Source organism: Peromyscus californicus, unplaced genomic scaffold (genome assembly GCF_007827085.1).
Source record: "Peromyscus californicus insignis strain IS unplaced genomic scaffold, ASM782708v3 Scaffold_6__1_contigs__length_162567912, whole genome shotgun sequence".
NCBI classification, from domain to species: domain Eukaryota; kingdom Metazoa; phylum Chordata; class Mammalia; order Rodentia; family Cricetidae; genus Peromyscus; species Peromyscus californicus.
Genome location: NW_026294584.1, coordinates 35,459,752 through 35,483,166, shown reverse-complemented (window position 1 = coordinate 35,483,166; position 23,415 = coordinate 35,459,752). Strand labels below are relative to the sequence as shown.

General features: G+C 40.3%; 1 protein-coding gene across 3 annotated transcripts in view; it reads right to left on the bottom strand.

Annotated features, from left to right (window-relative positions):
- Window positions 1–600: 600 nt before the first annotated feature.
- The window catches only part of Cped1 (cadherin like and PC-esterase domain containing 1), a 274,567-nt gene continuing 251,752 nt past the window's right edge, over window positions 601–23,415 (bottom strand). For all 3 annotated transcript variants that reach the window (XM_052721212.1, XM_052721210.1, XM_052721211.1), the window contains 2 exons: window positions 21,937–22,083; window positions 601–2,555 (listed from right to left, as the gene is read on the bottom strand). In XM_052721212.1, the coding sequence (XP_052577172.1) occupies window positions 2,331–2,555; window positions 21,937–22,083 (372 nt within the window). In that variant the 3' untranslated portion in view covers window positions 601–2,330. The remainder of the gene's footprint in view (window positions 2,556–21,936; window positions 22,084–23,415) is intronic.

Here is a 23,415-nt window from a genome sequence, read left to right as displayed (position 1 = left end):
TCACATCTATTTACCCAATGCAAAATACAGTTTCCTCAGTTAAGAAATGATGGAAACAGTCACTAGAATTTCAGTGCCTTCTGTTACCAAAAAAAAAAAAAAAAAAAAAAAAACTTTCTACTAAACTACATTCAAAACCTTTGGCCACAACAGAGAGTTCATCCCATCCATTGCTGAGATAGTGTCAGAGCTGAAGGGACTATGTGCTTCATCCTGCTTCATCCTGCTTATCATGCTCCAGCATTCGAGAATCTACTTGACAATACACCTTCCCAGCAGGCACTCTTTGTGTGGTTGTGTAACTCTGGCAGATGAGAAGCTAAGGGGCTGGAGAGATGGCTCAGGGGTTAAGGGGACTTGTAGAGGTTTGTGATTTGATTCCCGGCATTTGCACGGTGGCTTAGAACCCTCTGTAACTCCAGTTCCAGATAATCTAATGCTCTCTTCTGACCTCCACGAGCACCGGGAACTCATGTGGTATGCATACAATACATACATGCAGGGAGAACTTTCATATACATAAAGTAAAATAAGTAAGTCTAAAAACTTTTGAAAAGAGGGAAGGTAAAAGATCCTCTCTGAACACAGAAACACAGATGATTACCAGTTAGACATTTATTGAAAATACACTACAATTGTTTCTAACATCTAGTATTGTTTCAATGGTGAAGAGGAAAATGCCAGACGAACTCAAGTCAGAGAGAGGGTTTTTGCATTGACACTTATAGTGAGTTACAAAAAGCTCGCATTAGCTGTAATACTGTTGTAGAAGATGCAATGAGTTAAAATTGGATGGAGCAGCTGCATCAATTGCTCATATTTTATACCATCAAAAATAACTGAACATCTAAAAACAGTGTTTGCATATAGATGCATGTATACAAACTATTTCACTTTTAAGTTAATTTGGTACCGTTGTTCAAAAGAATCGATTTCTAGATGCGTATGTTGTTTATGTCAAATGATAGTCATACTTAAATATAATTTAATACAGTTAAATATAAATTCATGTTTATGTTCTTATAAAAATAGATATAAAAATAGAGTATTTGAAGAAGGTGGATATTCATTCTAAATAATTGATGGGTCAATAGAACAAAATAATTTCTTTTATATGGCAATGAACTTGAGGTATTTGTACCCTTAATGATCTTAGCTACATGCTGAGTTAGGCCTCTCAGCTGCTTCTTCTCACCCCCAAATCATCCTTTAAAACTCACCATGGCAGTGAGATATTATCTCACAACAAGGAGTTTGTATAATAAGGCAATTTACCATTCTGTATTTAAAAAGACAGAAGTGAAAGTTTTCAATGTAGAATTAGGTATGCTTCCTACTTATGCCACAATTTTCATAAAAATATTTGTATGCCTACTCTAATTTGAATTAAACACATTTGTTCAAATAAAAATACAGATATAGTCACATAGTACTATTTGTGGATACATAGAAAATTCTTTATGCTTATACATTTGAGATTCTGCAATCCTTTGCAAAAATATCTGAAATGTAACTGTTGTCTTAATGAGATACATCTGTAGGGGCAAGTGAAAGCTTCTTCAGTGGTAGCATTCATAAACATAACAAAGTAACACTTGGGGAGTTTTATTTTGTTCCGCAGTTTAAAATTACATATATCGTCAATTTAGACTGCGTTTCATTCCGCATCCAAGCTCACAGTTTGGGGTGGAGGGATGTTTGTGGAACTCAACAGGAGTGCGGAGTTGAATACAGTATCACTTCTTATCACTTGCAGAGCATCTCTTTGAATTCCTCTGTAGAGCATCACTCCTGTTCTTTCCCTTCCATTATGAACTTTTGAAAGTGTAAGAAGAAATGTTTTTCATAAGCATTAGATCCACAAAGCTCAAACCACTGAAAATACCCTGTTTTCTCCTGGTGAAGAACTTAAGTGTCATCCCTCCTTCCAGGTGGAATGTAATGGCCTCTTCATCACTTGTAGTGTGCCGATGGAGACCACAGCACAGGAACGGCATTACTCTAGCCTCACATTGCTACATTTCTATATTTTTGTTTATCATTGCAATGCAATATCTGGTCCACATGGTCATAGTTTGTGATCACATTTCAAATGATCTCCTCATAGTTCTGTCCTTCGGTCTGAAGCCAACGGATGGATGCCCAAGATCGCTTTTGACTGTTCAGTTGTAAAAAACACATGTCATTGCTCTTTTGTAAGCCGTGTGCTCTGGTGTGCCTGCTTGCACCGGTGAGTGCACAACCATTGCAAAGTATGTGTGAGGCACGTTTGGTTGTCAGACCATTGTCCAGGTGAATGGCTTATCTCTAATTCTGAACTCAGCTCTCCTTCAGGGAGTCTGCGCAGACCTCTGACTCGCACACATCCTGCTGAGCAGGATTTCAGAACAAACCTGATTTATTGGACCTCTGACATGATACGGTGAATGAACGTTTGGGACAGAATTTTGTCGCTGTACGTTGTTTTGACTGCTGAAGTATTTCCCCACAATGTGGTTCTCGGATCTTTTCATCTTGATAACATGGTGCTCTCTGGACAACTTTGATTTCACTACCTGCAAATAGAGAAGAAGGAATTAGGGGTGCAAAACCATAGCCATTTGAACTCCACATAGACCGATGTAACCGACTCTCGTGCTTGCACTGCTTTGTTGCCACACAGAGGCTGCCTAAAGGGCTCAGGGATGATTTACATAAACAAGAACCAGTATAACCTGTGTTTTAAAAAAGACCAAAGCAGAAGTTAGAAGTCTTGTCACTTCTCACACCTTGATTTTTCTGTTCCCAGTGAGACTGTGGAACTGTTCTATGTGATGCCTCTACCAGATTCTCTCTCTCTCTCTCTCTCTCTCTCTCTCTCTCTCTCTCTCTCTCTCTCTCTGTGTGTGTGTGTGTGTGTGTGTGCGTGCGCACGCACGTGAGCAAGCAAGCACATATGTATTTGGACCAGAAGCAATTGCATATGGTTTGACATTATCTCTCTACAGTAGAGCAGACAATGTTGTAAGTTTCCATATCATTGATTCAAACTTGGTGCTTTAAGTCTGTCATGGAACAAAATGGCAACTCACATTATTTTCAGAGAAAATAAAAGTACTTTTCCACTCCTTACCCAAAAGATGATAGTGTTATAGTTAGAAGTTGCATTTCTTTGGACAGTTAGTAAATCGTGGAACCTGCAAAAATAGCCTATGCTTTAAGCTTCATATATTTCTGTATGCACATATGCCTTTATTTCAAACATTATTTTGAATAGATTCTATTCATGAAGCCTAAAGAGCTTACGATCAAAAGTTTCCTCACCATCTCCTGTCCTGCCTCAGCCACTCAGTTCTCTCTCTACATGTCACCCTTTTTGTGTGACTTGTGGCTACTTTGTAAACATCCACTCATACATACATAAGACATATTTATGGTTTATGTCTACATTTTACAAAACATGTCCTTGTGGAGGCCTAAATCATTATCTTCTGCTTCCGAGCAAACAGAACTCAGGGTGTCAGAACTGAAGGTTTGAGGAAGTAAAGTAGGGACCAAGAAAGAAACTGGGAAGGGGATAAGGGCTCTGGGAAGTTGGACAAGAGAAAGGAAAAAGAAATTCTAGTGATGATGTTTGGAAGCTCTTCACAAATAGTGAAGTAAGAACTTCACCATGTTCATCATGCAGGCCTAGTACATTGTTTTTCTGTAAGTCCTGGGGACACAGGAAAGTACTCTCTGATGATAACTGGAAGTATACTATGTCACATAGATTTTTCTATTCTTTTAGGGGTAATATAATAATTAAGCCACGTATCATTTGATCCCATGTAAGAAAACAAATGCAATGAAAACAGTTCCTGAAAACAAAACAGAATATTTTGGGGGAAACCCCCACGTATTTAGGGAATGAATATTGTAGTTACACACTTTAAGTAAACACAAACTATCTTAGAAGAATTATTGGGAGGAAACTTTGTAAAGATCTGTATCAAAATGTTAACAGAGTGACTTTCTGTGTAAGGGTTCCATGTGGGTTTAGTGTATTCTATTAACTTTTCATCTTGACTTTGTAAAAAAACATAATCAATATACATGATTTTAAGACAATGAAATAAAGGAAGATGTTAGAATTTGAGGGAAAAAGGTATCAGTAATGTATTTCAAAACCAGTAGCCCTTGCTAAACCCTAGGGTGTGAATTGCTTTCTATGAGAGTCGCCATCGTGAGAAGTTGGCTTTTTTCTATTAGGCCCTTAGATCAGATGACTCTTAGGAAGGGCAGTGAAAACATCCAGTTGTGACAAAGAATCCCTGTGGATTGTGATTTAGCTTGCCATCAAGCCTGGGCTGACATACTAGGTCTCACGAGTGACGTTCCTTCCATAGAAGGTTCCTTCCACCCCCAGGGGCTTATGTCAGCACTCAAGGATGGTAGGTCTTCGAAGGCACCGGTACTTCCCTGAAGAGCTTCTGTATTTTGGAGGGGAGTGTCCTCAAGTAACATTAGTGAACAACATTCTAGAAGTTTATATAAGGAAACATTTAAGCATAAATATGACATGCAACCTGGAAATAATCTCATTCCAGTGTTGTGCAGCCAAAATAAAGGCAGTTTTTAAATATGATTTTATCTTAAGTTTGGCTCCTGCAAGTGCCATGATGGTCTATGTGCTCATTAAGAGCAAAATGGAAATGAGTCTATCATCATACACAAGGCTATAGTGCTTTAAACATTATTTTAATACTTCAGGCTGATGTGTTGCTAATCTTAAGTAGATGTGCAGATAGGATATCCAAAAATACGTACTTCAGTATCTCTGAGATAAACAGATTTTACCTAAAGGTAGCGTCACTGTTTTGCCTTGTCTCAATGGGAAACTTGACAATTTACTTCTGATTTTAGAGAGCTGAAATTCATCTTGGAGAAAGGGAGATGAGATGACAGGTTCTCCCAGCAGTTTCGGAAGGCCGGGCTAATTAACACTCCTGAACTACCAATATTTCTGTCAGATGTCGTTTGAAATGGACTCCTGAATGGCCGTGTCAGTGATCGGGCCAACCACACTTGGTTCACTTTGTTTTGACTTTGAAACCTATTTTTGGGTAATAATAAAAGATTAGGTTTACAAACTCCTTTTTTGTAAAATCACTATTGATTTGATACTGAATCCTGAATGCAGTCAAATAAAGAGAATTATTTAAGTTTTGATTTGCATATATATGTACACACACACACATTTATCTGCAAAAAATTCCTTCAAAATTGCTACTGCAAATTAAATCCATTAAAATACTCTGTAGTAGTATGGGCTACACTACTAGCAGTACAATTTGCTTCGGGACAGAAAAACACTTAAACGTTATGAAATATTTCATTACAGGAAATTAACAAAGCTTTATGTGGAAATATATAATTGTTTACTCTGAAAACCAAAATGAGTCTACTAAAAATGATCAAATATTCTAAACCTGATGCTTAAAAATGATAAAGCTTTTCCATAGTCTATCAATAATTAAGAAAATATATTAAAAAATCTCTTGCAATACCAAATAACTAAGTTCAACAACGATCTACCGGCTGCAGGTGAAGACTCCATTACAAGGTCAATGAGACACAAATGACTCGTGGACAAATGAAGAGATAAACCACGTTAGGGCTTCACAGTTGATTAAAGTGTACTGTGAAATTGGGGGATGCATGTCAAATTCCAAAATTCATGTTAAGAATCAATATAGGGCCAGGCGGTGGTGGCTCCCACCTTTAATTCCAGCACCGTGAGGCAGAGGCAGGCGGATCTCTGTGAGTTTGAGGCTAGCCTGAGTTCCAGGATAGCCAAGGCTACACAGAGAAACCCTGTCTCAAAAAACAAACAGACAAAGATTCAATGTAGGAAAATAACCATGATCATTTGAGAACAAAAAGTACTGGTGGCTGTGGGGTGGGCTTTCTATATGAGCTGCCTGTCTTTCCATCAGTGTGATCACGGCTGGCCTCAGAATTCATCATGACTCAACCCGTTCCTCAAAATGAAAACCTTTGTGAGGAGGTTTGCTTCTTTCATTTTCTCACATAGTCCTCTTCACCGTGTGTGTGTGTGTGTGTGTGTGTGTGTGTGTGTGTGTGTGTGTGTGTGTGCGCGTGCGTGACTATGTCTGTGTCTGTGTGCCTGTGTGTAGGGGGGTGGTAGACTGTGTGGAAACAGAACAACAAAAATGGTGGTGATCCTCATCTTTCCACAGCCTTATTATCTGTGATGTGGGGTGCATGCGCACGTGTGTGTGTGTGTGTGTGTGTGTGTGTGTGTGTGTGTGTGTGTGTGTGCATGTGTGTGCATGCATATATGTGCGTGCATGAGTGTGTGTGTCTGTTCTTAAAATTGAACCCAGGGCCTGGTACATGCTAAGCAGTCAGAGCCATTGAACCACAACCACAGCCAAGGCTCACTGTCTAAGGCCCAGGTACAGCTGTGTTCTCTGAATCCCACAGTGTCCTTCAGAAACATAACTCTTTAGTCCAGTTTTCCTCTGCTCCTCACAGATACACGCCAGCCAGGGATATCTTCCCCTAATGTCTCTATAACCCAACATCTAGGGAACAGTCCCACTCCTGTCCTCATCCTGATTGTCCACAGTATATTTATACATCACATTTGATAAGCATTCATCTTGAACCAGGGTCTACCAGGAGCAGGAGGAAAATATGGATTGAATAAGAGTGTGCTTTTATAGTGAGCCCCAGGTTTGTGCTGAGGGCTTCTGTTATACATAGCCTATGTAACCTACTGATGGGTAGACATTCTGGCCAGGCTGTGTGAGTTACCAGGGCTACCAAGACTTGTGGGGAAAAAACATAGCTGTGCTTTCTACTTGACTATAGATATAGCTTATCACAACTCATGGATGAAGGGTAAAGCTGTCTGACTGAGTTCCATGGTCTGCAAACAAACTATAAGCAAATGTTGAAGAAAAAGCCCTGTTTTACCAAATGGCCCAGCTCGTTGGAGCTTGGGCTTTGGAAGCCCAATGGCCGTCAGTACAGAAAGGACATAATAAATCTGCAGAGAACTGTACAGATGTGTGCCTGAAGACATGTGTCTGGCAGAGCAACAGAAAGAAGTGAGCAAGACCAGTGCCTGGGGAGCTGCAGGGTGTGTGTTTCCATCAACAAGGTGGTAGTCTGTGCTGGAATAACCCAGTAATCCTTGAGCTCCCTGGAGTGGCTTGTCCCAAGTATGCATAAAGTCACACTGTCATACTCCAGGAGTTGAGGTGCATCACAAGCAGGTGAAAGCAGATTGGGATCTGTGGGGTAACGTACTGAACTGAATACATTCGTAGGTCTTGCTTGCCCATTTTCAGAGGTCAGAGGTCTGGATGCAGAGTGTTTGGGACACACTCTGGCATTAATCACATGCTCAGTGTTTGCTAAACTGCCAAGTATATTTAACATTGTTTTATTATGTTTATGCCTACATTAAGGTAGAAAATTTCTTTATGGGGAGCAACCTTCAATGCTATAATTCTTTCTGTAACTTGATTGTAAAGTTTGGGTTGAAGGGACCTGTGAGATGGCTCAGTGGGTAAAGGAGCTTGCCACCAAGCCTGACATTCTGAATTCAATTCCCCAGGACCCACAGAATGGAAGGAGACCACTGACTTCTGCATGTTTTCTCTGATTGACATACATGTGCACATGCACATACACACATATGCATAAAATAAACAAAGATATAATAAAGGCCATCGAATCATAAATATAGGTTAATAGCTAAATAAATGCAACATTCAATAATGTGATGGAAAGAGCAATGCTTATTCCACAGATTAAAAAGCATTTTATACATTCTCTTTATTCCCTAAAATTTTAATGTAGAAATAAAGAAATTCTAAATTGTGCCAAGTGCTATATAAATCTAGTAATATTGTGTTGAAAGCCCAACACTTTTAAATAAATAGGATTAAAATCAAGATTGCAAGTTTAAAATGGAACTATGGGCCAGGCATGGTGATGCATGCTTTTAATCTCAGGACTCAAGAGACAGACGTAGGTGGATTTCTGAGTTTGAGACCAGCCTGGTCTACAAAGGGAGTTCTAGGACAGTCAGAGCTACACAGAGAAACCCTGTCTAAGAACCAAAAACAAAACAACAAAAACCAGACAACCAACCAACTAACCAAGAGCTATGTACCACATTGCAAATGTCCACAATGTACAGGCAAGGGTTTTAGTTTTACTGTGTATACTTATTTTAAACTCTTAGAGTGAACAAAAATTCACATAATCCTTTTGCAATGAAAAAGCAAAAGAGAAACAAAACAAGGTAATATTTCATATATAAATTCTTTTTTATTTTATGCTATAGTCTTTTTTCTTTCATTTTTCTTCATTAAAAAATTTTCTACTCACTTCACATACTATCCACAGATCCCTCCTCCTGCCTCCTCCCACCCTTCAGCCCTCTTTCCCAAGCCACTCCGCATCCCCAAATCCCCCCAAATCTAGGTCTCCCCTGGGGAGTCAGCAGAGCACAGCATACTTCTTAGTGACTCTCCCCTCCGTGTAAGACCCATCTTTCAATATTCAGAGTTCTCTGCGCTAGAAAACACATGAAGGAATTCAGATATGGTCCCTACCCTCAAGAGGACTATATAAAGACACATGTCTAAGATACTTGAAGTAGGAACAAGAATGAAGTGACTTCAAAGACATTGTCTGGGACCAGATCTACAAGGTCAGGCATCATGTTGTTTCCATGTAATGAATAGTTCACAAGTACATTAAGGAGACCGGTGCTAATTTATGGTAGGCCTGAGAATCTGTTTCCATGCCCGTTAGTTCTTTGAACTTACTCATAAAAGTCAGCATCCAGCCTTCAAACTGCTACCTGTCTCCAGGTGTCAAAATATCATCTTATTTTAGCTTCAATCTCTAACGTGGAGAAAAAGTAATTTAGGCACATTTTTAAGAATTGGAAACGTTATGCCAAAGAAGATGTTTGATACCTGTATAGTCAAAAGTTCCTTTCCTTTGATCTCGTGTGGAAACAAGCCAAGTTGGGATCCTCCCAAAAGTCAGAGGACCATTTGGGATTGCTAAAATCCAACTGATGTGTCAAGTGTAGTGTGGCTTTGAAGAGGGCAGTTAGTGGCACAAATGTTAGGTTACTTCTGAGCAATGACAATAAACCAACAAACAGTGTATGTGAGTGGTTAGAAAACATAAATGAAATCAGGACAAAGGGTCCAGATGAACTGGCACACAGATCACCTCTGCCTGGGACTAATACTAAGCTACACATCCAAACACTGCTCTATGCTTGGCTACAGAGGACAGTATGCATGCCTACTAGCAAGGAAAGGACCCACTACATGTGGTCAATAATAATACAGTTAATGGCATATGTATATGTGACTTGGCAAATGTTTGCAGTATTTAATTAGGAGTATTGAATAACATCTCTCACCACCTTTAATCCAAAGTGAGTCCTTTTACCTTTTTATTTTCCAAATTTCGTGCTGGGAACCATATTTCAAATTAAGAAGAAATAGAGGACAACTGATCTTCGTAAAGCATGACAGCCTATTAACATGATAGCATTGTTCAATATAATAAAGTCTTACCATTTAGCACATCTTACAATAAAGATTTATTGCAGCAAAGATCTAGGTTAGAATATGGTAGTCATGGTTATGGACTTCCAACCTTATTTTCAAGTAAAAATTAGTCTTTCAATAATAATTGATATGTCAATCTGCTAACTGCAGTACTTAGGATAATTTGAGAGTGAAAACCCACGTGATGGGCATATAAAACCTCAACAGGCAATCAGGTACCCGATGTCTGACTCAGTGCAGGGAGAATGAAAGTTTTGTCCTTTGTAGTCCCCCAGAAATAACTTTCACTTTTCAATAGATTTTTAAAAAAAATATGGTGAGATATCTCTCAGTTTGCAATGGCAGGTCTTCTTTTATTTTTATGTAAGTAAAAATGTGGGCATAGAGGTAATTTAGAATGTGTAGAAATGCCACATTTATGAACTCAGTCACCCACTGCCACAAATTAATGCATTTGATTTTCCCACATTTGGAGAAATTGCAGGGGTCAGCAATGGATCCGGAATGCAATGGATGAGACCTGCCTAGGGAAAAACCACCTTCGTGATTGTGGTATATCCCCTGCCCAGTAAGGATGTGAAATGCCACATTTCAACTTGGTTGATTTTGACCTATGACTTTTGTTAAGACTTTCCAAACAAATGGAAACTTATTCTAAGTCACACCATAAAACTAGCGTTGCAACTTTAACTATTAAGCAATTTTAACACTCAAAATTGATTTCACATAAATATTCATCAGAATGAATGTCTTGCTATGGCAATTAATAGCTACGAACTGAAATAACTTTGAGTTTTCCAAAATTCAAAGCCGGTACAGAAAGGGCAGGCTTGCTGAACTGGAAATGTGTCAGGCAGATATGCGACAAGCAAATACCTTTTCTAAAACTGATCTCGGCCTGAATAACCTCCAAGGGACTTTTGATGTGGTTCCAGGCTCAGAGAACAAAATAGGAAACAATTTCCATGGTGTAAGTATTCCAGAACTGCCCTGGACAGGATCAGAGGGCTGATCTGACTGCAAACTTGAATGATGATCGTGGATAGGGTCTGAAGAGCAGCGAGATGACCGATTCCTAAGGCTAGATAACATGTGATTGACCACAGGAAATATGCTGTCGTCTTAGACGTGTGTACTCTGCATGCTAGCTAGTCTCAAAATCATGACTCGCTGAAAAAGAAGCCCAAGAATCCATAGACGTGGGATCAAACTAAAGCAACAGGAAACAGCCAGAAGCTGGTATTTCTACTTTTTAATTACATTTCAGAACATCACACAATTTTGTCAAATAACAGGGAATGCTCTCCTTTCACTCGCTCCCCAAATATTTAATTATGGCACATTCAAAAAAAATCTATCGCTTCAAGGGAGTCCAAGTTTTGAATGAGACAAAGATGCTGAGGATCAGGGCACAAGATTAAATTTTTGAAGGGTTGAGTTTTGTTGTGTTGGGGGCTTTCCAGATTCCCAGTGAGCACACTGTTGCTGTCTCCCTCCTCCGTAACACTCCTTTCTCTGAGCGCTGAGCCCATAGCTCAGCGGTTCTCACCCTTCCTAACGCTGCTACCCTTTAACACACCTCCTCATGTCGTGGTGACCCCCAACCGTAAGATGATTTCATGGCTACTTCAAAACTGTAACTTTGCTATTATTATGAATCATAATGTAAATGTCTGATATTTCCAGTGATCTTAGGCCACCCATTGAAAGGATGGTTTGACCCCCCAAAAGAGTTGAGACCCACAGGTTGAGAACCACAGCCCTAGGTCCTCAGCTTTGACTCTGGGAGCAACTTGTGCTTTAAAGTGAGAAGTTTGATTATACATGGGGTTATAGATTGTTGTCTTGCTCTCCCATGGAGCTTCCCAGTGATTCCCTGTCCTTAACTCAAACATTCCCTTAGTCCGATTGACTGTAAGCTGAGTCTCCACTGTACTCTAGTTACACACATCTCTTGGAAGTCAACTCTTACGTGTTTGCTTCATATCTCTCTCTCTCTCTCTCTCTCTCTCTCTCTCTCTCTCTCTCTCTCTCTCTCTCGAACTTAAAAAATTGTATGTAAGGATAAGGCATCAAGAAAAGAAAGAATAAGGCATCAACCTGGGAACGGCATCTCAGGCCGATACCTCCAGTATATGGGATGCTGATACTAAAGGATCTCTTAGTGATCCCAGTTTAGAGTACATAATGAGGTCTAGAAAACCCTGGGCCACAGGGACTTTCAAAAACAAACAAAGCAAGAAGCAAAACAAAACAAAGACATGAAACTGTCTCTCAGAGATACTTTGTGTGACCAATGTTTTCTACTGCTTGGATGCCGGTTAGGGATTTGCTATGACAACACTGGTCTATTTTTTTTTTTTTTGAGACAGGGTTTCTCTGTGTAGTTTTGCGCCTTTCCTGGAACTCACTTGGTAGTCCAGGCTGGCCTCGAACTCACAGAGATCCGCCTGGCTCTGCCTCCCGAGTGCTGGGATTAAAGGCGTGCGCCACCACCGCCCGGCTAACACTGGTCTTTTTAAGGGATCACATTTCTCATCAGGAGACATCTGCAGTCTTGTTCTGATTGCTGTACTCCAGGAGGTCTGGGAGCAGGTTTAAAGTGATCAAACTTTGTTGGCCAGCTATCAATTTTACCTTTATCTTTCCAGTCTCGAGACTAAATTGTTCTTTACTACACCCTTGCTTGCGGTTCCAACTCTGCAGTTCACTTGTAAGATACAGTAAGCATGGGTACAGGCCCTTAACTCATGAACCTGGAGAAAGGACTCAGTGGCTGACAAGTTTGGCATCACTATCTGGCTGTAGTAACTTAGACAGTCATGGGTTCCCACTGGTACCTTTCTCACCTAGGCATATGAAGTTGTAGTTTCCATTACCTGCTAAGCCACATTTTATAAGATGAGTTCTTTGGGGTGAGGTAGATAGCATTATGTTTTTAGAATCCAGTGAAAGAAGAGACATATTTGGATATCTCCCACCATGCCTGTTGTTTAGACCTATTCGCTATGCCTGCTTTTCCACCATCTACAGTGTGATGTGAATAGCTATTCTTAAAGTGGAGCAGACAGGAGAACAAGGTTGTAAGAAAAAAAATCAGGGCTTGCTGTAGTTGGGGGGTGGTCACCATTTCTTCCACATCTGGTCTCTGTACCATTTCCAGGGCTACCACCAATGCTGTGCTGGGGCAGAGCATTGGGAGGTTCATGGCATCTGTGGGTCATAGGAGCCCAGGGACAAATTTGCCACTTGCAATGGGAGGTAAATAGTGGCTACTGGTTACAATGACTCAGAAACACACCCTTTGGACGTGACTTGTTGACTCCTCAGAGGACGACAACAATGCTTAAGAAATAAGGAATAAGGATGCTTTAGTTCTCCCATTGAGCAGATGTGAAGGATAGTCTAAGAAGTACCATCTCTGAAAAAGTGATCAAACTTTTAAACTCATGTATTATACTAAATATGTAAATGAACATATGAAATAAAAGGAAAAAAGTTCTGTCATGTTCAAAAGACTTTGGAAAAAACTGTATCAAACTAATATAGGCATTAATGAGTTATTAATTGTTGAGACAACATCTTACTTTCTGTCATCTTTCTATGTTGCTCAAGCTGCTTTCAAATTCCTATACTCAATCATCCCCCTGCCTCAGCCTTCACAGTGCTGGGATGAAAGGCATACACCACCATTCTCAGCTCAAGTTCTACTTTATTTATTGTAAGGGCTTTGAGATCACTTGGTATACTAATATTATTTAAGAATCCATAAAGTAGCCTCCCTCTGGATACGGAAGATGATAGTTTGGCTTGAACTGTTTGGGGAACACCCAGGCAGGGTGATTGGGATCTACCCCTGGTGCATGGGCAGGCTTTTGGGAATCCGGTGCCTGTGGCGTGGCACCTTGCGCAGCCTTGGTGCAGTGGGAAGGGGCTTGGACCTGCCTAGGCTCAGTGTGCCAGCCTCTGCTGACTCCCCATGGGAGACCTTGATTTGGGGGATGTGGGGATGTGGGGTGGCTTGGGAGGGAGGGCTGGGAGATGAGAGGAGGGAGGAGGTGGGATCTGTAGGTGGTATGTAGAGTGAGTAGAAAATTTCTTAATAAAGAAAAAATTTAAAAAATTATTTTAGATAAAAAGTTAAAAAAAAGAATCCATAGAGTAGAGGTGTAGTATTTTTCAAATATAGATCCTGTCCTCACCAAGACAGAGCATAAAACAGTATGGGCAATGCTACTCCAGGCAGTTCAGGATCTTAATTAGATTCTTTAAAGTTGGCAGTGAACTTCTAGATATTATGATCTACCACATGCAGCATGAAGTGCCGAGGGGTCAGTTTTCCTAGCCATCGTAATGTTCTTGGTTCTGGCATTGCAAATATGGGATGGATAGTTAGTTACATCACAGAGAGGCATAATACCAGTTCAACATAAAGTAATGACACTCTTTGTTTATCTTCCATTTCATTATCCTTCTTAAGAGAAAGGCTCAGATTTCTTTGGTAGAACCAATCCTTCAAGATAGAGTACTATCTTTTTTTAATTGAAAATTAATACAATACATTCTGACTGTGGTTTTTCCTCCCCTATCTCCTCCAAGATCCTCCCCACCTATCTGACCCCACATCTTCTTTCTCTCTCTTTTTAGAAAAGAGGCAAATAAGATGAAAACAAATAATAATGCTGATAATAATAAAAACAGCAACAAAGCATGAGAAACACACACAGGCACAGCACACACATATAATCTGTAAAGACAAAAACTGGAAACCATAATATACAAGCACCAGTAAGATTTTAAAGATGTCCAAAGAAAGGAATATATGACAAAAAAAAATCTACAAAACCACCAATGAGTTCATTTTGTATTGGCTATCAACCACCAGGCATGGGGCCTACCCTTAAGTGTGGTTAATATACCCAGGAGATGCCAATGGAGAAAATTGAATTTTCCTTTGCAAGTGGTTGTCAATTGGTGATAGGTTCTGGGTTAGGGATGGGGGCTTGTGTCCACTTCCTTTCTCAGCACTAGGACTCCATCTGGCTCAGACATGTGCATGCTGCCACAGTCTCTGTGGGTTCATATGCATGTCGTTTCTGTTGTGTCTGGGATACACTGTTTCCTTGATGTCACCCCCTTTGGCTCTTGTAATCTTTCCACCTCCTCTTCTGCATAGCTCCTTAAGCCCTGAAGGGAGGGGTTTGATGAAGACATCCCATTTAGGACAGAGTGTTCCAAAGTTAGAATACTATTTTTAATACAGCATTTTATACCCAATCATTTTAGAAAGGCCTAAGATCTCTCATGGCTAATGAATCCATCCTCACCAGGTACTGACCTCTAATCTAAAGCATTGTCACCAGGTATGGACCCCTTTCTAATCTAATTTGCTTGTAGAAAATGTGAGAATCCTCTTGCAGGTAATGGAATGAGTCCTGGTCATTTTATATGGAAGGAACTACCAGCAATCAGTTTTCTAAATAGAGGGTGGGGTGATATGGGAATGGGAAAGAAGTGTCCTAGTACTTGAAACTAGAAGCCATGTAATGAAAATATCAAGATAATCCATCTCGCCGGGCGTGGTGGTGCAAGCCTTTAATCCCAGCACTCGGGAAGCAGAGCCAGGCGGATCTCTGTGAGTTCGAGGCCAGCCTGGACTACCAAGTGAGTCCCAGGAAAGGCGCAAAGTTACACAGAGAAACCCTGTCTTGAAAAACCAAAAAAAAAAAAAAAAAAAAAAAGATAATCCATCTCAAATAAAGAAGGAAGAAGAGACACACACTTCCCACCCCTTGCACGAGTGACTTTGACCCCTTGCCCAGGTTAGTGGAGGGAGGCATTGCTCCATCGGCCTCAGTCTTAGCTGTATTTTAACTCAATTAATTCTCTTGAGTGAACAAACATGATGAAGGCTTTTCCTTTTCTCTTCTAAATCCAACAACCCCCTTTTTTATTAGATAAAAGACCCTGTGAAGTACTTTTCCCCCCATTGGGTATATCTTTACAATTGCTAGTCCCCCTTCCTGCCACCAGTATCTTATTATACTTTTCAGTGTCAGATAGGACCTTCTTGCTACCAAAACAATGAGGATTTCAAAGTCCTTATCTGAAATGAAGTGTCTACCACATTTGACACTGTTGGTTCTGTCTTGAGAGTTTTTCACTCTGGCTTTCCAGGGGACTGAAACTAGAACTACTATACAAACCATACCACAGTTCTACTTCTAACAATTCATGCTCTAAATTTGCATGATCATGTTTCCCCAAGCTTTTCCTGATCTATTTTTATGGCTTCAACGATTGCCTAGTTACTGGTGACTCCCAACCCTACCTCCAGTCTCAACCTGCCCCTTGATCTTCATACCTGTATATCCAACTGCCCGCTCGGAACACCACCTGGATGTCCTGCAGGCATCTCAAGTGCAACATGTTGAAATCTGAACTCATCATCTTCTCCCTAAGCTGATACCTTTTCAGTTCTTCTTTGTCTCACTTGCGGTCTCAGCTCGCTAATCAGTCATGCAAGTTAGGAATCCTCTTTGATTCTTCCCACTCCTTCATTCCACAGATAAGACCTACAGATTAATTTCCTTAAATAGAGCTTGAGTTTGTCCACTTCTGTCTTACGACTGTTGCCTCTGCCCTCTTTGTTGTAGGCCTTTACCATCTCCCCTATGACTTCTGGAAAAATTAACTTATACTGTTTTTGGCTTAGTTCTCTCCACATTTGGTTATATGTCCTAACTTTTAAAAATAGGTGTATTTATCACGAGTGTTTGCCTGCACATGTATATTTGCAACACATGGGTGCAATTTTCTTGTCAAAGAGGGCATCAGATACCCTGGCATTGGGGTTGCAGACACTTGTAAACTATCATGTGTGTCCTGGGAACCACACCCTAGTTCTCTGCAAAAACAGCAAATATTGTAGAAACAATTCTCAGGTCTTGGGTTCTAACTTTTTCGGACAAAATGCTACCACCTCGTTCTTCCCTGTAAGAGTTTCAGTGCCACCTACAGGATCAAATGCTAAGCTTTCACCATGATTCAGTCCTTGACTATTTCTTTCCAGTCCCCCCTTTTTAGTGATGCTCTACAATATCTAGCAATATCCAGAATTGCTCATGGTTCCATGAGAACAGTATGTCAGTTCAGAGTTACTCAATTTTCCATGGAATCAGAAGGGCCTACATCCCTGGACCTAGAGCCAGTTTTCCTACGCAATGCAACTGAGCAGGGTTTTTTTCTTTTCTTTCTTTCTTTTTTTAAGAGGAGGTTCACTCAATCCTTAGACCATGTCCTGTACCTCTTTTTTTTGGTGTAACCACTATGGTCTCTGCATATCTCTATCTCTAATATGCTACTCTATATATTGTGTCATGTGGGTTTTTATAACTTACATTTAAGTAATATCTTGAGGCCAGGGAACAAATGTGCCTTATTTATTTTTACTTTCTACTGTTTAGCTCAAGAAGTGGACTCACTAAACAAATGCTGGATGATTGCATCAAAGAATAAACAAGACTGATGTATTTGGAACAGGATGCCGGGCAAAGGCTTGGAAAAGTATTCGTATGTAAACAGGACTAGGTAACTGACTCGTTTGGGTTGTTAGCTGGTAAGGAAGGATAAGCAAAACAAGCTTGAGACTGTAAGTGACAGGACAGGGCATACTAGTGAGAACAAAGGTTAAAGGGGATTTAAGTCTTGCCTTGGGGACATATGGCTTTTGAGATTCCTTTTGGAATCCTGTAATGCATTCTCCAGCCTATTTCCCAATAGTAGGGAAGTTCTTAGAGTATTTAAAAATTTTTCTGAGAAAATTGTCACAGTCATAGTAATTCATTACAAATATCCATGCTTTGACAAGATATCCCTAAAGGTGCAGTAGTGGCACTCATATCTAGGTGGTAACCAACACCTGTCTGATTGGACTTAAGGCCCACTCAACAGGAAGGAAATCATGCATGTTATTGGAAAGCTACCCAATTATCCAGGGATAGTGAAGTCATGGATCTTAGAGGAGAACCTATCATATCCACTTTAATAAACCAGCACAATTCCTAATACTTGCCCTTGTACTCACAGATAAGTGTAACTCTCATCCCTCATCAAAGAAGCTTCTCTTTGCAACAGATGGAAAGAGTCTCTTTCTCATTACAGAAAGCCACAATGGTCAAAACGCAGAGAACAATGAATCATGGGGCACTCAGCTCAAATGGATACATCTACAGCACAATCCCATACTTAAGTCTGAGGGAAGATTATAGAAGAGGGGCCAGAGGACCAGGAAGCCAACTATGTGATTGTGTCTCTAACATATGACAGGGAACATACACTTCAACAGCATGGCTGCTTAACCAGACCTAGATGATGACAATACCACCAATAGACATGCTAAAGTTGGGGGAGAAAATCTCACAGGACTCCATCCCTAGACAAAGAACTATAGGCAACTAATGACCATGGAGAGAGGGAGAATTAGTCTTCCCCAGGGATGAGCCCCTAATTGTTCTTCTAATAACAAGTGGTCAGCCCTGGAATCATCTGTATACAAATAACACTAAACTCAACAGGATGCATTTATACATTTATGCATTTGTGTATACATGACAATCCTAATTGGGGATGAGGAAGCTGCTGTAAATTTGGAAGTGAGCAAGGGGGGATGTAGGAAAGAGAAAGGTTGGGAAGAGGAGAGGGATGAGGAAATGATGTAATTATGTCTAATTTTTAAAAATTGAAAAAAGCAAAACCATGCTAATAGGTAAATTCTCAGATTTTCTGTATCAGTTATGTATTCATTTTATTTATTTTTCTCCTCAAAAGTCATTACTTCAGTTCTAGACTGATGAATTTAAGAAATGTGTGTGTGTGTGTGTGTGTGTGTGTGTGTGTGTGTGTGTGTGTGTGTGTTGCTAAGGATTGAAGCTAGGGCCTCACGTACACTAGGCAAGTGCTAAGGGTCCTATTGCTGAGTTACATATTCAGTCCAAAGGTATTTTGTTTTCAGTCCTTGTTGTGTTTAGACTCTAAACTTTTGGAATGTGAAGGAGTAAGAGAAAAATATTATTTCTATGCTCCATCATGTTATTTATTTGATTAGGTCAAATAATAAGTTGTGTAGTATTAAGAGTAAAGAATCATGGAAAAACCATCCCTCACAGAGAGCTGAAATGCCTTCCTCTTTTCTTTCCATGTCTGCATACCAAGGCAACCTGTTAGGTCTGAATGCCAGATGCTCTCTGTCACCTGAGTCAACAGTTACAGTCACATTTGCCAGACATTAACGCTATTACATAAGGCCTGCACAACTGATTAGGCTAATTAATAACCACCCAGCAATTGTGGGTTTATCCTTTCTGTAACTAGATTTGGGCTGATATTTCCAAATAGTTTCCAAGTCTCTGCTTCTTCACAGTAAATGTTTGTCACACAATGAAAGGCACCATCAGAAACCTCTGTTGGGCAAGAGCTTCTGGGATCCTGTTCGTTATCCTGAATAAACATTGGGAAAATAAGATTCCATTCCCACTCACAAAAAGGAACACTTTCTTTGCTAATCACTGAGGACTTTTTAGTCAAGATAGATTCATACCATTTGGAGACAGCTTATAGATTCTTGGTGACAGCCTATTGTCTTTCGGTGCCTTGGCAGACAAAAGAGGCTTCCAAGACTTCCAGTTTCACCTGTGACAAGTAGAGGTCACAGAAGCAGGTTTGTTGTGTCTGCAGTAGAATCCTGACCACAGAGCAATGGGATGTTAAGGTCTCACCGAAATGATTATACCGACTCCTCGAAAGTATTCTTGAGTGTATGTGGAGATAGTTTGAGTACAAGAGGATAAAACTCCTGTATCAAAACTCTTGAGGTTCTAATACTACTGTTTCTTGTTTTTGCTATTATTTTAATGTGAACTTGTTTTTGGCCAGTCTCATAAAATGAATATGAAGCAAAAAAATGAGAGTCAACAGAATTTTTAACATTTCATTATGTGACACCTTAGAAAGATTATAAAATGTCAGTGTCATCATGAGAGATGGCCTGAGTGAGACACAAGTGCTTCAAACTGCCCATAAAGAGTGATCATGTTCACAATCAATGAATGAGTTTGGAGCCCCTGTGCACAGGGGTAAATTGAGAAAGACGACCTCATCAACCCCATACTCTATCTGCAAAGGCAAATGCTCCTGGAAGACAATTTCATCGAACTCATGAGAGATTGAGCATGGATTTCAGCACTCAGGAATCAGCTGACATCATCTGTGGGAGATGCACATGGTTTGCCCTCAAGACAGGAAGAAAGCCGATAGAAAACAATCTGTGTATGATCACTGTAGGAAAAATATAACCTCATAAGTGAAATATTTTAGCTACCCTGCTTAAATCTTTCTTTTGCAAATTAAAGATAGCTTTTGCTGGAGGAAGTAATTCTAAATCAGTGTTCTACTGCTGGTGGTTCAAAGAATCTTTTTGTGTGTGTGGTTTTCAAATTCCAGGACTATTAGGATAAACTGACTGACATTGTGACAGCAGATACATGTAATACAATCATGTGGGAAGGACATCCTCTGGTTTTAATGGAGCTGTGCTCAAAGTCTTTGGAGGACATTTCCTTTTTAGTCTTTCAGAGCACTAATACTGAAAAAGAAAAGCACACATCCTCCCTCCAGTGTACTAATTAAAGACACATTATAGAAACATAAATAAGTAAACATTTTCCAAAAGAAGTTAAAAACTCATGCTGTTTTTTAAAGTGTCAATTTTCTGTGAGTTTGGTGACAATTGGCTTGCTTTTGTGACCCACCATGATCCTAGGATGGTTCATTGTTTTTTGTTTTTGTTTTTCTCTCCCAAACTGCCCGGGTTTGTATTTCTAAGCATTTAGTTTTTATAAACAGGACAAGTACTCTAGGGGTGGTATATTTTCTTATGGAAGTAATTAGTAGACGCACAGCATACTATAACTTAAAATCTTTTATGCAGCAACATGGCCAAATTTCAAGTTGTTTGTTCAAAACTTGGATGTTTCCCACCATGGTTGCTGGCTCTCACTTCTCTGAGATTTAGTGTCACTGGTCACATAAAAAGATGATGTGGCTGGGTGGGGGTGGTGCATGCCTTTAATCCTGCACTTGGGAGGCAGAGGCAGGCAGATTTCTGTGAGTTTGAGGCCAGCCTGGTCTATAGAGCAAGTTCTAGAACAGTCAGGGATACTCAGAGAAACCCTGTCTTGAACTCCCCGACCACCAAAAAAAAAAAAAAAAAAAAAAAAAGAAAAGAAAGAAAGAAAGAAAGAAGGAAGGAAAGAAGGAAGGAAGGGAGGGAGGAAGGATGGAGAGAAGGAAGGAAAGAAAGAAAAGTGATGTGCATCTGTTAGCAGAGTGTAGAGAACAGGCACTGTCTTGATGGCTTTGGGGTAGCTGTGAGGATCTGGGGACCAAGAGGGAATGAAGCCAGTTAAATAAATAAACAGGATCAGAAATAAACTGTAGCTGCCCTCTCACTAGTCAACTGACTAAATGTATTCTGGGTTGTAAGGGGAAACCAACCAAGAAAGAACGAGTGGGGTGAATTAAGATCTGATGAGAAGGTAAACTGGGGTACCCTTCATCTGAGGGTCAGCAGAGTCTCCTGACGTCTGCATCAACCCACACAAGGTTTGACAAGGGAGCTCATGTTCTAACTGTGGTATGTCTGTTTCTTCTTAACTGAAGCATTCCCTTCTAGAGGCAGGTGAGAGACTCGGCTAACTCAAGCAGCTAAGAAACTACGAGACTCAAGAAGCCCAGAAAGCCCCTGGATTCTCAGGTACCACCCCAGAGGTTATATTAAGCAGTGACAGCTGCAGGGGAGAAGACTCTATGGCAGAGCTGCCTGCGGGTTGAGGAGGGGACTCTGGGGACGCCGCTTCTGTGGTTTATCACCCATGTTGGGGTGGGCTTTTCAGTGACGTGATACCTTCAAACCATCCATTCCTGTGACTAACCTTCCCCGATGTTTCTGAAGGCAGTCTTAATAAACTCACTGGGGTTTCTGGTGGAGGGAACCTATGAAATCTGTTGGAGAAAGCAGTCCTCTTCAGACTTCCACATCTTCCTGCCTTCATCCACCCAAGATCCTGGGTTTTCCATGTCTGAACACTAACTTCCAGCACATCATTTTACAAAGCTTATGGCATAAAGCTTTTGACATATATTTTTTTCTTTTGGCATGTTTTTTTTCTCATGCAAAACAACACAGACAACACATTAAAGGTAAAGGTATAAGAACAAACAAACAAACAAAACTAAACCCAGCAACCCCAAACTACAAAACTCTGAAAGCTGTTACAAATACCTCATGGAAATGACATCCACAATTGCCCTGCAGAAATTCTTTGTGTCGTCCCATTGTGATGGTGAATGTGTCTACTACTTCATAGCCATATTTTTTGGCAGCTTCCAGAATGTTCAGATTTTCTTTATGTAGGTTTTGTACTTCACTCTGTATTACCAAGCAAGAGACATTAAGTTTTGATTAACAAATAATTATTTTATGATTTAGTAACTCAAACAGACATTATGGAAATGTCATCTTCTTTTACCAAGATTGGTTGTATTGAGAGATGAATTTCATATCAATTTTAAAAATAAAAATGTGCTTTAATTTTTCAAAACATCAGCATAACTACTTAAGTATACACAACACAACAATAAATGAATGTCTTCCTTACCTAAAAACAATTAAGTTTATTGATCATAAATGTATTTAAAATTCTCAAGTTGAAAACTGATGTTTTATATACCACTAGGTAGACCTCCATCTACTTGGATACTCACTTAATTAAGCCACTTGAATATTAGCTGGCACCTGATTTCTGCTTAGCCTCTTGCTAAGGGACAGAATGGAAGGGTACATATTGTGTGGCCTGTGCTTGTAAAACAACACTCTAACTGGAGAAATGGGATATCCACAGCAAGTCCTTTACTAGGAGAAATGCACCAGGAGAATTAACTGTTGGGAGAAATGGAGCAAGAGGACCATGACACAGAATTCCAGAATAGTTTTCAGTGAGGTTTGCTACTTGGACGTGGAGGAGGATGCTTCGGGGGAAACAGCAAAATTGGGCAAAGGGTCCAGCTGTTGCCTCTCCGGATCACATTCCTCCCACTGTCCCTTCTGTGTGGCTGGCAATGACTGAATCTGGCTCAGTTCTAGTTCAGGTTCACTCTGTCAGGGAGGGACAGCATCATCAATTATTCTAGCTCCATGGAATGGTTAAGCTTCTTTAAAAGAAAAAAAATTAATTAATTTATTATGTATACAGTGTTCTGCCTGCATGCCAGAAGAGGGCGCCAGATCTCATTACAGATGGTTGTGAGCCACCGTGTGGTTGCTGGGAATTGAGCTCAGGACCTCTGGAAGAATAGCTAGTGCTCTTAACCACTGAGCCGTCTCTCCAGCCCCCTGGTTAAGTTTCTTAAAAGAAGTGGTACACATCGTATTTTTTTTTCTGTTGCCTCTGCTGGGCTTGCATGCTTATTTTAATCTAGAACTTAAAGAAGAGTGCTTTCTTTAAGATAAAGTCAATGACTAGAGACACCTCTTAAAGAGGCAGTCCCAGAGGAAATGACACTTAAGTTAGTACTTGATGGGCCTTAGGAATTTACCAAAGTGAGGAGGTGTGGGAGAATCCGATCCTTGAAGGGGAAGAATTGATCTAAAGGCCTAGGAGTCACTGAGAGCATGGCATGTTTGGAGTGTGTGTGTGTGTGTGTGTGTGTGTGTGTGTGTGTGTGTGTGTGTGTGTACAGCCCTCCCTGTCCTCATGTACAT